This window comes from Mchenga conophoros, linkage group LG6 (assembly GCF_057382185.1).
Source record: "Mchenga conophoros isolate Kocher_MC1m ecotype Shallow Benthic linkage group LG6, M_conophoros_male_GT1.1, whole genome shotgun sequence".
NCBI classification, from domain to species: Eukaryota; Metazoa; Chordata; class Actinopteri; order Cichliformes; family Cichlidae; genus Mchenga; species Mchenga conophoros.
Window position 1 is genome coordinate 10,189,171 of NC_140531.1, and position 16,718 is coordinate 10,205,888.

General features: G+C 40.3%; 1 protein-coding gene across 2 annotated transcripts; it reads left to right on the forward strand.

Annotated features, from left to right (window-relative positions):
- The first annotated feature begins 4,086 nt into the window (after positions 1-4,086).
- Positions 4,087-13,934, forward strand: LOC146572096 (F-BAR and double SH3 domains protein 2-like). Of its 2 annotated transcripts, XM_085276097.1 has the most exons (5): positions 4,087-4,306; positions 8,366-8,430; positions 10,347-10,430; positions 11,921-12,104; positions 12,189-13,934. In XM_085276097.1, exons 3-5 carry the CDS (start codon positions 10,413-10,415, stop codon positions 12,368-12,370), a joined length of 384 nt encoding a protein of 127 aa, XP_085132223.1. In that variant the 5' UTR covers positions 4,087-4,306; positions 8,366-8,430; positions 10,347-10,412; the 3' UTR covers positions 12,371-13,934. The 2 variants fall into 2 exon arrangements, with proteins under 2 accessions (XP_085132223.1, XP_085132222.1); XM_085276096.1 differs by lacking the exon at positions 4,087-4,306 and having other exon boundaries at positions 7,168-8,430.
- The last annotated feature ends 2,784 nt before the right edge of the window (positions 13,935-16,718 follow it).

Sequence of the window (16,718 nt, forward strand, 5' to 3'; positions counted from 1 at the left end):
AATGTTTATGTGTGTATTTATGTCTTGTATTGCTGGTAAGTAACTTTCTTGCACTGAGGTCTGTTTATTGCGAATATCTTTGAGTTGTTTTTATGTCTTTTAATGTTTATGTCTGTATGTATGTCTTCAATTGCTGTTAAGTAACTTTCTTGCACTGAGGTCTGTTTGTTGCAAATATCTTTGACCTGTTTTTATGTCTTATAATGATTATGTGTGTATGTATGTCTTGTATTGCTGGTAAGTAACTTTCTTTCACTGAGGTCTGTTTGTTGCAAATATCTTTGACTTGTTTTTATGTCTTATAATGTTTATATGTGTATTTATGTCTTGTAATGATTATGTGTGTATGTATGTCTTGCATTGCTGGTAAGTAACTTTCTTGCACTGAGGTCTGTTTATTGCAAATATCTTTGACTTGTTTTTATGTCTTATAATGTTTATGTCTGTATGTATGTCTTCAATTGCTGTTAAGTAACTTTCTTGCACTGAGGTCTGTTTGTTGCAAATATCTTTGACTTGCTTTTATGTTTTATAATGTTTATGTGTGTATTTATGTCTTGTATTGCTGGTAAGTAACTTTCTTGCACTGAGGTCTGTTTATTGCAAATATCTTTGACTTGTTTTTATGTCTTATAATGTTTATGTCTGTATGTATGTCTTCAATTGCTGTTAAGTAACTTTCTTGCACTGAGGTCTGTTTGTTGCAAATATCTTTGACTTGCTTTTATGTTTTATAATGTTTATGTGTGCATTTATGTCTTGTATTGCTGGTAAGTAACTTTCTTGCACTGAGTTTTGTTTGTTGCAAATATCTTTGATTTGTTTTTATGTCTTGTAATCTTTATGTGTGTATTTATGTCTTGTATTGCTGGTAAGTAACTTTATTGCACTGAGGTCTTTTTGTTGCAAATATCTTTGACTTGTTTTTATGTCTTATCATGTTTATATGTGTATTTATGTCTTGTATTGCTGGTAAGTAACTTTCTTGCACTGAGGTTTGTTTGTTGCAAATATCTTTGACTTGTTTTTATGTCTTGTAATCTTTATGTGTGTATTTATGTCTTGTATTGCTGGTAAGTAACTTTCTTGCACTGAGGTCTGTTTGTTGCAAATATCTTTGACTTGTTTTTATGTCTTGTAATCTTTATGTGTGTATTTATGTCTTGTATTGCTGTTAAGTAACTTTCTTGCACTGAGGTCTGTTTGTTGCAAATATCTTTGACTTGTTTTTATGTCTTGTAATGTTTATGTGTGTATTTATGTCTTGTATTGCTGGTAAGTAACGTTCTTGCACTGAGGTCTGTTTGTTGCAAATATCTTTGACTTGTTTTTATGTCTTGTAATGTTTATATGTGTATTTATGTCTTGTATTGCTGGTAAGTAACTTTCTTGCGCTGAGTTTTGTTTGTTGCAAATATCTTTGACTTGTTTTTATGTCTTATCATGTTTATATGTGTATTTATGTCTTGTATTGCTGGTAAGTAACTTTCTTGCACTGAGTTTTGTTTGTTGCAAATATCTTTGATTTGTTTTTATGTCTTATCATGTTTATATGTGTATTTATGTCTTGTATTGCTGGTAAGTAACTTTCTTGCGCTGAGTTTTGTTTGTTGCAAATATCTTTGACTTGTTTTTATGTCTTATCATGTTTATATGTGTATTTATGTCTTGTATTGCTGGTAAGTAACTTTATTGCACTGAGTTTTGTTTGTTGCAAATATCTTTGACTTGTTTTTATGTCTTGTAATCTTTATGTGTGTATTTATGTCTTGTATTGCTGGTAAGTAACTTTCTTGCGCTGAGTTTTGTTTGTTGCAAATATCTTTGACTTGTTTTTATGTCTTATCATGTTTATGTGTGTATTTATGTCTTGTATTGCTGGTAAGTAACTTTATTGCACTGAGTTTTGTTTGTTGCAAATATCTTTGACTTGTTTTTATGTCTTGTAATCTTTATGTGTGTATTTATGTCTTGTATTGCTGGTAAGTAACTTTATTGCACTGAGGTCTGTTTGTTGCAAATATCTTTGACTTGTTTTTATGTCTTGTAATGTTTATATGTGTATTTATGTCTTGTATTGCTGGTAAGTAACTTTCTTGCACTGAGGTCTGTTTGTTGCAAATATCTTTGACTTGTTTTTATGTCTTATAATCTCTATGTGTGTATTTATGTCTTGTATTGCTGGTAAGTAACTTTCTTGCACTGAGGTCTGTTTGTTGCAAATATCTTTGACTTGTTTTTATGTCTTGTAATGTTTATGTGTGTATGTATGTCTTGTATTGCTAATTGTTAGGAACCCTAACTTTATTTTTTTTTTTTAATAGTAAGATGTATGTATGTGTGTGTGTGTGTGTGTGTGTGTGTGTGTGTGTGTGTGTATATATATGTGTGTGTGTGTGTGTGTGTGTGTGTGTGTGTGTGTGTGTGTGTGTGTGTGTGTATATATATGTGTGTGTGTGTGTGTGTGTGTGTGTGTGTATATATGTGTGTCTGTGTGTGTGTGTGTGTGTGTGTGTGTGTGTGTGTGTGTATATATGTGTGTGTGTGTGTGTGTGTGTGTGTGTCTGTCTGTCTGTCTGTCTGTCTGTCTGTCTGTTTATTGTCCACAGATCAGGTTTGAAGTGTCTGTGTGGTGCAGCTGGTCTGGTCTGTCTCTGTACAGTCGAGGCTGCACCCACCCATAAAACGGTGGAGGCTCACCAGGACATGCACACCTCACAAGTTCCCGGCTCTCTCGGCTCGGTTGAAGACGGGTTTCTTGGAGAAGGGGAGGGCAGTGAGGCACAGTCCCCCGTCCCCCGACGCCCCTCGCGATGCCCCTCCTTCTTCGACTAACCCTCTGCAGAGGAGCCGTGAGAGCCAGGAACTTGTGAGTTTTGTATATCCACTCAGGCATCCTTCATACCTGGTCTGTAGGAAGTTCCTGTCAGAAGGAGGATGGACAGTGAACATTTTAAGCCCACTCGGCAGCGACAGATGGCCACCCCTTCCTGAGCCTGGTTCTGTCGGAGGTTTCTCCCTGTTAAAAGGGAGTTTTTCCTCCCCACCGTCGCCAAGTGCTTGCTCATAGGGGATTTTTTGGGCTTTTTTTCTTAAAACCAACCGCTGATAAGTTCACTGGCATCAAGTTTAGGACTCTGCAAATATTTAAATGGATAATTCGTCATCAAGTGAGGAATGATCCATTTAAATCATATTTGAGAGTCACATATATTTGTATATAAATATGATTTGTTGGACAATAAGGCAAATCACAGACTAATTTGGACAATTGGGAAAAATTAAATAAATAAAAAAAATTGGATAAAATGCATGTGTCATTGTTTCATATTGATTTCAAATAACATACCATTTGATTTCAACATATTTTTGTTACACTTGCAGTGGTGTTATTTTGTTATGATCCTGTTCCTTTTAAATATAAATATAAACCATCTAAATAGAAATGGAAAACTAGAAAGATTAAAAATATAGCTTTACTAATCTGAAAGTTATTTGTCATTGGATCCATCATTCCCACAGTGGAAACACATTATCTCATATTATGTTCAATTCTGTAGTTAAAAGTATAAAGTTTAATAATGTCTATTTTTAGTTTACTTTGTTAATAAACACATTTTTTAGTATTTTAGAAACACTAACATCATACATATCCAAATATGAAGCAATGTTTTAACTCCCATTTACATACAGACCTGTGGCCAACTTTACAAACCATTTTGAATTTTTCCAGCTGAGGCGTTCAAAATAGATATACTTTTGATTGTCACAGTGTTATTTGGGCAGCTGCCTGCCTAATATAACATAACATCACCACAATATTTTACATTAAATGAGGAAATGTATCTTTGTTTCCTCAGCTAAGACTGCTTGGCTGCTGTAGCTTGTGTTTATGTTGAGAGTGACATCTGATTTAAAAGCAAGAAGCAAAAGCCACTGAGCACCATCAGTCAGCACAGAGGCAATGCTACAAATTTAAGGAACGAAGGTCAATTCTTTGTGTGTGTACATGCACAGAGCACATGTGCACACGGTTGTGCAGATTAACTCACAGATGTATATGACAACTCACGTTTGTGGCATTAACATTGTTTTCCAATCTTAAACAGAAACAGGAAGCTCCAACCCGGAGGGCGGTGCACTGTTGGATGGACCAATCGGAGTCTGCGCTGCGGGACTGTTTTGATCACGCGGACTGGGAAATGCGCGGCACTGGCGGCACGGAACACCGCCTTTGCCTCCGCGAACACATCGGACTACAAACACGCACATTACCAACTCCGGAAGACGATCAAAGCAGCCAAACGTGAGTACAGGGACAGGGTGGAACAACAGTTTGACAACCCTCGGAGTATGTGGCAGGGACTAAACACGATCACAGACTTTAGAGGGAAAACCAGCACACCGCAGACCACGGCCTCTCTGTGTGAGGATCTAAACGTATTCTACGCTAGATTCGACACAGCGAACACCATGAGACCGGACAGTGTGCGCACTGCGGATGACGTCAGTGCGCACACTGTGTCTGAGGAGGATGTGCGGAAGTGCTTCAGGAAGGTGAACGCACGCAAAGCTACTGGTCCGGACGGGATTCCCGGCCGCGTCCTCAGGTCATGCGCGGCTCAGCTGGCTGGAGTGTTCACGCACATCTTCAACCTTTCCCTCTCTCTGTCTGTAGTCCCAGCCTGCTTCAAAATGGCCACCATCGTCCCTGTACCCAAATCCTCCACCATCTCCTCATTGAACGACTGGCGACCTGTAGCCCTGACCCCCATCGTAAGCAAATGCTTCGAGAAGCTGGTCAGGGACTTCATCTGCTCTGCACTACCCGACTCACTGGACCCTCTACAGTTTGCATACCGCCACAACAGGTCCACTGATGATGCCATAGCCCTGACACTACACACTGCCCTGTCACACCTGGAGAAGAGAGACACGTATGTGAGGATGCTGTTTGTAGATTACAGCTCAGCATTCAATACCATCGTTCCCTCGAAGCTGGACAGGAAACTGCAGGATCTAGGACTGAGCAGCTCCCTCTGCAGCTGGATCCTTAGCTTCCTGTCTGACAGACGCCAGGTGGTCAGACTGGGCAGCATCACCTCATCCCCCATCACACTGAACACTGGTGCTCCACAGGGGTGTGTACTGAGCCCTCTCCTGTACTCACTCTACACCTACGACTGCACAGCCACTAACAGCTCCAACATCATTGTGAAGTTTGCGGACGACACTACAGTGGTGGGTCTTATCACCAACGGTGATGAGACGGCTTACAGGGAGGAGGTCAGCGCCCTGACACACTGGTGTCAAGACAACCATCTCACCCTCAACGTCGCAAAGACAAAGGAGTTGATAGTGGACTTCCGGAGGTGCAGAGAAGTACACACCCCCATCACCATCAACGGCGCTGCTGTGGAGAGAGTGAGCAGCTTCCGGTTCCTTGGCGTACACCTGGCTGAGGATCTTACGTGGTCAGTACACACAAACAAAACAGTGAAGAAGGCGCAGCAGCGCCTCTTCTTTCTCAGGAGACTGAAAAGATTCGGCATGAGCCCCCGCATCCTCAGGACCTTCTATCACTGTGCCATTGAGAGCATCCTCACTGGATGCATCACCACCTGGTATGGCAACAGCACCGCCTACAACTGCAAAGCTCTCCAGCGAGTAGTGCGGTGCTCTGAACGGATAATTGGAGGTGAGCTTCCCTCCCTCCAAGACATCTACAGGAAGCGGTGCCTGAGGAAAGCGGGGAGGATCATCAAGGACTCCAGTCACCCCAGCCATAAACTGTTCAGACTGCTTCCATCAGGAAGGAGGTTCTGCAGCATCCGGTCCCGTACCAGCAGACTGAGAGACAGCTTCTTCCATCAGGCCATCAGACTGCTGAACACGTCATAGACACCTCAGCTTCACTACTGGAACTTCAACATTATGCACTCCACACTGTATATAAATGCCACTTGTTTTGCACATATTCAACTCTGTATATTTTATATATTTTATTATTATTATTATTATTATTTTATTTTATTTTTTTACTATTTAATTTGTAAAAATGTGTATACACACACACACACACACACACACACACGTAGGAAAATATTTAGTATACACATCCAGAAATGCATACACTATTATATATTGTACATATATTTATTAGTTTCAGGTTGGCCATTCTTGTATTTTGCTCGTTTGTGTTGTTGTGTTTGCACATCTCTGTTGCTTGTGGGGCTCGCACACAAGAATTTCACTCGCATGTGCTGTGCCAGTGTGCCTGCACATGTGATGTGACAATAAAAAGTGATTTGATTTGATTTAAATGTAATACATACATTTCCGTCATTGGCCATAATTCTTGCAAGGAAGGGACTCAAAGGTCACAAGTTATTAAATAAAATTAATTAAACACACCATTAAAAGAAGTTCACTATTCACTCCTTAAACGTCATAGCTAGCAGCAGTTATTTATATCTATGAAAGAGAGAGCTTAATTGTTTGATTAAGCTTGATTGGAATGTCAGCTCCACACTGTGGCTGGTTGATTAAATAAGTTGGGGGAGCAAAAGTAAAATGAGCTACTTGTGGGATACTATTTAACTTGGCTTGGGTAAGCTGCTCATTTTATGCTCATTTTACTTTTCAGATGGTGTCAAGTCTGGCAGTTTGGTGTAATTGTTAGCCTTGTAATTCATAGTAATATATTTCTCACACACAACCTCAACCTCTGCCTCTCCATGTGAGCAGAGACGCAGCAGCATCTTGTTTCTACAGGAAGCCTGATTAAAATGTGAGGCATTTATACGGTGTACAAGATTAAAGAATATAAAACTGATATTACTAAACCTGATTTCCTTCCATCTATTTTCTGCTGCTTATCTGAGTCCGGTCATGATGCCCAGACGTCCCCCTCCCCAGCCACCTACTCCTGCTCTTCCTGGAGAACAGTGAGCCGCCACTCTGGTGCCTTTCGGTGTAAACGAGTAGCTTTCCAAATAACTCAGCTCTTCATCGTGTTTCTAAGGCAGAGGTCAGACATCCTTCAGAAGATGCTCATTTGTGTCAGATTTTAGTCATAGGTAAAGTTATGACTGTAGACTGACGGGTAAATCAACAGGGATCAATACCCTGCTCCTCTTTTTTCCAATACAAGTTCCTCTATCAAATCATTTTTTGACACTTGAGTCAGCAGTCCAAGCAGAGATGTCCAGAAGTTCCTTTTCCCACTTAAGTGGTATTTATGGTCACACAAATGCGTCTGACAACAGACAGGCAGCGAATACTGGGATACCACGGCGAGCCGGCCGAGATACATAATGTGTCCAGTGTGTGTTTGGTCTGCCCTTACCAGCTCGTCTAGGAGACATTCTGGAGGCCTCCTATTTCAGATGCCAGTCAAACCACCTACACTGGCTCCTTTCCTTTCTGTGAATGATCGCAGTTGAGGAGGAGAAGCTATGCTGTCCCCTGGTATGGTCTCCCCAAGGCAACTGGTTCTTGATGAGGGGCCAAACTTAAGTACAATTCAAAAGACCAAAGTTACTAGCCTGGGACCAGTACTGGGGAGGTTTCTTTGTTTTCCAGAACAGCTAATAGCTGTGCCCCATGAGTTCAGCTTAAAATATCCACACAGGTACTTCGTCCTCCCTCGGGTGGGCAGAGAGCTTTGTGGTCCAGGTTGTGGTCCAGTCCCCGGCTGCTTTAGCTGGCTTTAGAAAAAACCTGAAATTAGAATTAAAACTGTTTGTACCTTCACCTGTGTTACTTACAGTGATATGTTATGTAATTTGTTAACTGTCTCTTTAAGCTTTCAGCAGCTGGAGAGTTAAAAATAGTCTGTGTGAAAATAGGCAGGCGGTGAACTCGAGCCTGTGATACGTTTTTAATGTCAGGCTGTGACCACAAACACCAGAGTGGTCATCAGCATTCAGATCAGCTGATAGTAACCAGAAACGGCTTTATGGTCATTCTCTTAATTGTTATTGGCGTTTTCTTTTATTTGACTTGTTTAAAATAATAAAAAGCTGATTTGGGTTCATTTTATAAGCAAATCACATAACTTAATACAACAGAAATAAACTGACAGAGTAATGGAAAATAAAAAATGATAAATGTGGCCCAAAGCTACACGGATCACTGGCCACAATTCATTCAGCTGGAGGTCTTTTTTTTTTTTCAAAGTTAATTTTAAATAGAAATAAATGTGGGCAAGAAATTAAAACTAAATAGGGAGCAAGCCTGAACCCTAAAGGCTTTACTAAGTGTTAATTATGCAGGTTTAGACATGGGCTGATTTGTAAGCTTGTGATAAACCTTAAATAAGTATATATGTATATTTTTGTCTGTTCCCTTGAAACGCATGCAGGTTCTGCAGGAGTTTCACCAGCAGCTGTTTGTGCAGAAGAACATGGCGTTCCAGCAAGCAGTACGGTAAATACTGATGTTTTTCTCTTTTTATTCATTATTAAATGCATAAAATATCACATGCGATTGCTTTTAGTGATTATTGGGGAAAATAAACTCGTATTTATTATGCATGGAATGAAATCCCCAACCTTAAAAATTTAGAACTTAACATGATTTCTCTAAAATGTTCAAGTAAAACTTGAAGAATAATTTTTGAAACTATTAAAATCCAAATCTCAAAGTGTTTGGGTTGCTTTTAATACAAATTTTGTAGCATAAAATAAGGTTCGTGTTTGACTAATTTAGTTGGCAGGAGGTGTTAATCAGTTTACCGGAAAATCAATTTCTACAGAAAAGTGAAGTGAAATGTGGATCCTTCAGGTTTGAACTGCACAGGTTGGAAACCACAGGTAAAATGCTGTAATGAACACAGATCAGAGGAGATTGTTGAGAAGTGGAACAAAGCTCAACAGATGACAGATTAATTTGTTTAGACAACAATCAATACAAAATCAGACGAGTGGAACAAGCAGCTCACGGGCATCCTGAAAGCTGAGCTGGCCGTGGCCACAAAAGCCCGGACTGGACTCGGCTCAGGACCTTGATGCTCAAAGCGGCTTTAGGCAGAGCAGATCCACCTTTTTGGTCCAGAGTTAAACATCTCAACAATACCAGATGCAGAAAAGATTTTTTTTTTTTTTTAGACATTCATGATCACTGGAGTATGAAGCTTGAGAAGCTGGGTGATGACCTTTCCTCTAAATTGATACACAAGCAGGAAAAAATGTTCTAATTTTCTAAAAAATTGTAAGTAACAGACAAAGTAGCTCCATTGTTTGAGTGTCAATAATCTGTCTGCACTGAAATAAACAACTAATTTAAATAGATTTTAATCACAAAAGTGCTGCACACACATTATGGAACAGTCTGGGTAAGAAGTCAAAGCAGGAAACATAATAAGTCCTGCGTGATTGGTCTTTATCTTTGTTAGTCTGAACTATGAGCCTGAAGGCAGAACAGTGAACTTTGTACTGTACTCCTTGCCCTGCACAGGAACTTAGATTATTTCCCATTTTTAGTTTTTATTTACAGATGTGTCGTCTCATTTCCTCACCGTGGGACTATTTCCAGCTCGTGTTTGTTCCGACTTTATCAGACTGTTTATCTTCCTAAATAAATGCACAACCTCCACTTTTAATTAAATATTTGGATTGGACGTGGATCTTTAACATGTCACCAGGTGAAGGACTGGTGACATCCTTCAGAAGATGCTCATTTGTGTCAGATTTTAGTCATAGGTAAAGGTATGACTGTAGACTGACGGGTAAATCAACAGGGATCAATACCCTGCTCCTCTTTTTTCCAATACAAGTTCCTCTATCAAATCATTTTTTGACACTTGAGTCAGCAGTCCAAGCAGAGATGACCAGAAGTTCCTTTTCCCACTTAAGTGGTATTTATGGTCACACAAATGCGTCTGACAACAGACAGGCAGCGAATACTGGGATACCAGTTATAATTCTGACTTTGAAGTGAAGCCACTTTTTGTTTTGGCTGTTTTTAATCAGTTCCAGTCGTGTTTAACCCCCATTTAGATTTACTTTCCCAAACTTTGTGGCACTAATGATTCTGTGTCCAGGCTTAAAACACCTGCTCTTTGAATTTGTACAGAAATTCTAGTTTAAGTCTGAGTTTTGTGCTGCTTTGGAGTATTAGTTGTTTTATATTACCTGAGTCCTGAGTAAAGTGTGGTATAAATGCAGGCATGGTCTCAGTGTTTTCTTCAGTGTTCTGGCTGATGTTATTGAAGCCACAGTGAGCATTTTTGTCCGTTCACCAGTGTGGCAGTATTTGAAAAATATACATCACGGGTGAAATGAAGATGGTTAAACTGTTACATCGCAGCTTTAATTTGAATGAACGTGTTTGTCTGTCTGCAGGCTTCTCAGCCAGACGAGCTGACCATCGAGGAGCAGGAAATCTTGGAGGTCATCGATGATGGCGACATGGAGGACTGGGTCAAGGTACAAAAATAACACAAACACAGTTATGTAGCAGATGCACTCTCATGTTTGAGGGTTGGTTGTTTTGTGTATTAGTTCACTCTCTGGCTCTTAGACTGTTTGACAAACATTTAGTTTCAGTTTTTATAAGACCTCACACCGGTACAGACTATCTACTGGACGTTTTAGTGTTTCTCTGGGATCAGTTGAACTGATGTGGCTTCAGGAATTAGAATAATTCAACTAAAATGCGTGCGGTGCATTGAGGCAGGTCAGGTTGGCCTGGGTGGTAGAAGCTCTGCTGAACATACAGACAAATCAAAAAATGTACAAATACACAGTTCTCTGCTTCTTTTTTGGCCCTGCAGCCGTAAAGGGCTGATGGGAGATTCTCGTCACGCAGCTGGGCAGGCAGGTGGGCGGGCATGGCACCCAAGTTTGTGAATGCAATAATTCATGAATGAGGCAGTTTTTAAATTCATACCTTAAGTGCAGCTACTGAAAATCTGGGCCAAATCCTGATTGATGGTGATCCAATCCTGCCTCAGCAGCGCTCCGGTTTGATCACAGTTTGTCAGCTTCTGCTTTTTAACAGCGGTTCGTGGACTCTTGATCAGTTTGAGATCTGCGGAGTGACCTGGTCATGGATATAAAATGTTAATTTGATGATCTCCCAGCTACTTAGTTATCATTTTCACTTTGTTTGTCACAGACTGTTACAAAGTTGCTCCTGGACCTTTGGGAGAAAATTTGAGAAGTCTTTGAGGACATTTTTCGGGTGGTCAGTGGTGTCTACTTAAATGTAGAAATGTCAGCTGTGGATGCTCCCATCATTGTGTGAAGTCATTCTTTTATAAACGCCTCTGCAGAGCTGCTGGTGTGTAGTCATTGTGTACTTTGTGTGTGGTTGTTTTCAGATCATTTCCCTGAAGGAACATTGTGCATTGTTGCTGTTTTACTTTTGTTTATTGTGTAAGTCTGGCTTTCCTGTGAGCCATTGTGCAAATGTTCCACGTGTTGAGCCAATATTTTATGTATATTTACTTAGGTGATTATCTTTTCATATACAGATATAGTGTTTTAATGGGGTATTTATTTTAATGAATATAATCATACATAAAAATGTGAGCAATATCATTTATATAGATCTGTTTTAGTGCTGTGATTCCCCACAGCATGCCCCAACAGAGATCCCAATACCTCTGAGTGTTTTCAATCTGAATGAAAATAAGTAAGCAGCGGCAGGGGAGGCCACCGGTGTTCATGAAATCAAGCTTCATGAATTCAGCAGAGGCTTGTTTAGGATTTTAGATTTCTCGTTAATTCAGGAAGAGAGAACAAAAGCTCTCCTATTATTCTCTTTGTGGCTGTTATTAAATTCTGGCGACGATGCAGTGATATTGTTACAGCCCTACTCTTTACATCTGACTTTATTTTTTCTCATTAGGAGTTTTCCTGTTGAAACATTTTTGGCTGTTGTCATCGTCTGTGTGCATTGTCTGTGTTTCCAGGCCAGAAACCGTAGCGGACAGGTGGGCTACGTCCCGGAGAAATACCTGCAGCTGCCCTCCTCCAACAGCCTGCTGAGCATGCTGCAGTCGCTGGCCGCGCTGGACGCCCGATCCCATTCCTCCAGCAACTCCACCGAACCTGAAACCGAACCCCCAACCGGCTCCGTCAACGGAGACTCCAGTGGTGAGATCCGCCTCCACCAGATAATATCGGAGTTTTGATTTCCTGCTCTGTTTAATACCCTTGTTGCCACTGTCTGTGTTGCAGTTTCATTCGCAAAGGCTTTGTACGACTACGCGGGACAAACGGAAGATGAGCTGTCGTTCCCAGAAGGCGCCATCATCCCCATCCTGAGCAGAGAGACCCACGAGGACGATGGCTTCTGGGAGGGCGAGTTTAACGGCGTTGTTGGTGTAAGAGTTCAAATAATAGTTTGCAAAAGCTTGTGACTGCAAAATTGTGTCTGCCTAAGGGACAGTTTGTTCCAGGAGATAAGCGAGAGTTAGAAGATTAATAGGAAGCACCTGGCCTCCAGACGGAGAAGATGTCCTTTTAAATGTGTCAAAAGTCGTCAACAGAACATTTGTGGTTTTGAAACTTATGCCTGTGTTGTATCTGCTTGACGCATGAGGGGGCGTCATAAAAGTAAACCCTGATGGTATAAAACAACTGCTTGTGTATCATTGGGCGGAGATCGATGCTGTCTGTGGGCAGTGTTCATCTCCCCACGCGCGTGTTCATTAAAATCATTGTTTGACCGAAGCTCTTCTGGACCATTATTGTTTTGTGCTCACCCTCAATATTTGAACTCGTAACAAACAGCAATAACGGCAAAACATGTAATGGACGTGCTGGTCCACTAGACAACATCATGTTGATGTAAAGCTTTGGGTCTCTTATGCAAAGTAAAGAGGCTGAAATAAGGTGTCCATGAGTATCAGTTTTCAACATTCAGTATTAAGAGACAAAGACTGTACGGGTTGGGCCAGTCGTCAAGTCCTGGAGCAAAGTGAGCCTGCAAATCAATAAGATGCAAATCAGTTTATACCTTTCATATAATGTTTGAATTTGTTTATTCTGAGTTTTATTGTTCAGTTAGTTTCCACAGTTCATATATCATGTGTAATTTTTCATTAGTTTTAGTGTTTGTTTGTATTTTATTCTATTCTTGATGGTTGTGTTGACAGATTTGTCCAAATTTAAAGCTATAGATGTGAACTTTTGGTTCCTTTATTATTACCTGTATAATTAGTTTCAGTCTTTGTGAAGTGGGGAAGGAGGACCCAAAAGCAGGACTCGTGCGATGGACAGTGCTCTTTATTTACAGTGGAGTAAATAAGACAACACAATAATCCCTTGAGCTCCCTCGACTCCTGTGTCATGTCTTCACCCAAAACTCCGTGCTATCTGCTCCGTGGCTGCTGTCCACCTGTGCTCCACTCTCCTCCTCCTGGGAAAAAAACAACAGAGGCAGCCGTCAGGACACCATGCCGCCTAATCAACAAAAAACAGTCCCAGTCTAAATAATCTAAAAGACCAACCACGGCTCCAGTGATGGCAACACACAGTTCTAGTGACCAACCCAGTGGGCGGCACTCGAGACGAAGCAGTTCAGGTGGCCTGCACACATTTAGTATCAGGCTTTACAAAAAAAAGTATCAACTATGTTAGGATCCATGTTCATCATGTGTGATGTGTGTTTACATTTGAAGGTGTTTGTGGATTTGTCACCTCTCTTCAAGGTGTGGTTTGTGTTTGATGCTGAAACAGATAAAGACTGCTGATTGGCTGAAGTAGGGTCCAATAAAAATTGTTTGGTTGTTGGTTTGGGCACTGCTCAGGTCCACATTAAATAAACTGCTGCTCATGTGTGTTTGTAGGTTCTCAGTCATCCAGGTCATGGTTGTCTAAGGAGCCTGGAAAGAAAGCGACTTTACTTCTTTAAGGTTCTGGATGATGTTTAACTTCTGATCCAAGAAGCTTCTTCAGTTGATGTGCTTCCTTTGCTCATTTTCCACCTCTGCACAGTTTCGTTTGATGACAATGCAGTGCAGTTCTCCCAAACATACAACAGAGGGCGCTATGCACATTCACTGAAGTGCAGAAAAATACAAGTGGAGGAGGAAACAAACAGCAGCATCAAGAGAGAAAACTGAAGTGTTCAAAGCGAGTTACTTTAGTCTCTTATTGTAATATTAATCGACATCTAAACATCACGTTGATGCTTCATGTTTGACTTCCGTGTCCTTTTACTGCTCAGTTGGAAAATATTGATGCAATTTAAAAGAAGAGGAGAAGAGTAATTTCTCTGTACTACTTCAAAAGTAATTTGAAAGCACTGCCTCATATGGAAAATGAATCATGATGAAATCCTGAAACAAATAGTGTTTGTGAATATGAAGAGTTTAGTTTTCATTTTGGTCTTAGAAGTATAAAAATGCAGGACTGAAGACAAGATGGAAATGATGTGTTATGAGAAATAAAACACATATGTCACTATGTACTATAATTTTATTTTGTTTATTTTTTGTTCTTGTAGGTTTTTTGCTTTAGTGTAAATTTTGAAAGCACTGCTTTTAGTTTGAAAATTGGATTCAGTGTTTAGAGTTTGGACAAAACAATGGACGGTTTCAAGAAATGTATTTTATCAACAAAACTTATTTTGATGGTTACTGTATTTATTTTAATGCCCTCAGTGCAGTGATTGAAAAAAAGTTCATCTGACACCAATGAGCCAACAGCCTCCACGTAAACATTTCTTTTTTTCTTTCTTTTTTTTTAAACAGGGTTTAATCAGCGCTGACATACAGACATTTATGCGCTGGGTATAACAGACATGCTTACCGTGTGAAAGGACCGCGGATGTCTTGGAGCAGAGAAACATGCTGTATTGTTGTTTTTCTTTATTGCATAAGCAGCGCCCGACTGTCAGAAACGCTCTGTGCGGGTAGCAAAGTCGGCTCCAACGCACCTGCAGGCATCCATTTGAAAGAAAGGTGTCGCTGCGGCTAGGCTCTCGGGATAGTCAGGCTTTTATTTATATTTGCGGCATTCTGGTGCGTTAAAACTAGCAGCCTCTGTGTCCCGCTTGGATCACCATTCTGAAAATTCAGATATTTAAATAAAATGATGAATCGGCGAGTGATGAGGAGCCACGTAGATCCTAAAATGAGGTTTGATTAAATTAAACTCTTATGAACAGTGATGACGCGTTCCAAACAAACGATGCTTTCTACATGGCCAAATTGTGTGCCAACTACCTCACAGCGCTGTGTCCGGGGTCCGAAAAAAAAAGTTAAAACGATATACCTTGCGAAAGTTGTGAAGTGCTGAGGAAAATACTGTGTGTCTGATGGGGTGTTTTTATATAGGTGGACTTGGTTTCAGTTGACCTCTGACATGGAGAGATGAAAAGAGCAGTTTGTAAAGAAAAAAGGTGGAAACTATGGAACTACAGTTGGGATGTGTGTGCTGGGATGCTCTTGATAAGTATGCAGCTTTTATTGTTTTATGACTTGTTTTGCTGACTGTTGGGGCCCTACCTGTAACCCCCTCTGTCTAATCATCAAGTCTTACTGTTGCAGTGCGTTTGTGTGGCTACTAGACAATTATAGGTTGTATTAAAGCAGGGGTGTCAAACTCAAATACACAGTGGGCCAAAATTCAAAACTGGAACAAAGTCGTGGGCTAACATTAATATTTATTGAAAAAAAAATCTTCCTCCAGATATAAGAATGAATATTTTCTTATGGACTCAAATAAGTTTTGCTGGAAACCTGAATATGGAACAAGCAAAGCTTAATACTAAACAATATATATATTAGCTGTATAATACCAGTAGGCCAGCTCTAATAGTAATTTGGTATGGCTTCGCGGGCCAAATGTAATTAGGCTGCGGGCCAGAGTTTGACACCTGTGTATTAAAGGAACATTGGGGGGTCGATACAGTGCTATTGTGGCTAGTTAAGAATGTGGTTTTTAGAAGTATCACAAGAAAAGTTTATTTCTAAAGGGATACATGTTGTTTGTGGTACTCTGTTTTAAAAACTATTAGCCTCTGTGTCTTTCAGAGCACAAAAGAAAAGTGAAATGCTCCTAAACTAGTTATATTACTACTGAGGTTGAGGCAGTAACAAAGTTCTTTAAATCATCAGGCAAGAAAATCCAGAAACCTTGGGTTAGCCGTGGCTATCCGGGTCATCTGAGCCCGAATAGCCTCCTTCTCCTCCTCCTGCACAGGAAATAATCCAAAGTCCGTTAAATTCAAAAGAGTCACTGAAATAAATGTCTGCTGGGTAAAACACGGTCAGGTTAAAAGCGAGCCGTTTAATGTGGCTGATAAACGAGTACAAAAACAAAAGGCAGATGCACACAAGAAAGAACCTAACTAGAAGTAAACTGGGAAAACTAAATGCAAAGAACAAAACCTTGAACGTTGCAAAAACATAAACATGGACACTCCTGGAGACATGGAACAACAGACAACCTGACAAAGAATGAACAGAAACACACAGAATAAATACACACAAGGGTGATTAGGGGGAAGTGGAAACACATGGGGAAACAGCTGACACTACTCTGACATAAGGAGACAAAGGAAGCAAAGCTGACTACACTGAAATAGGACACAGACCTTCAAAGTAAAACAGGAAACATGAGACGCAGACAAGACAATATAAACTTGATAACATAAGAGGGCAAAGGGAGACTAAAACACAGGGGTAGAAGACACAAGAGGAATCTAAATAAACAAATGAGCTTAGATAACCTGATGAACTTAAAAATAAACCATAAACA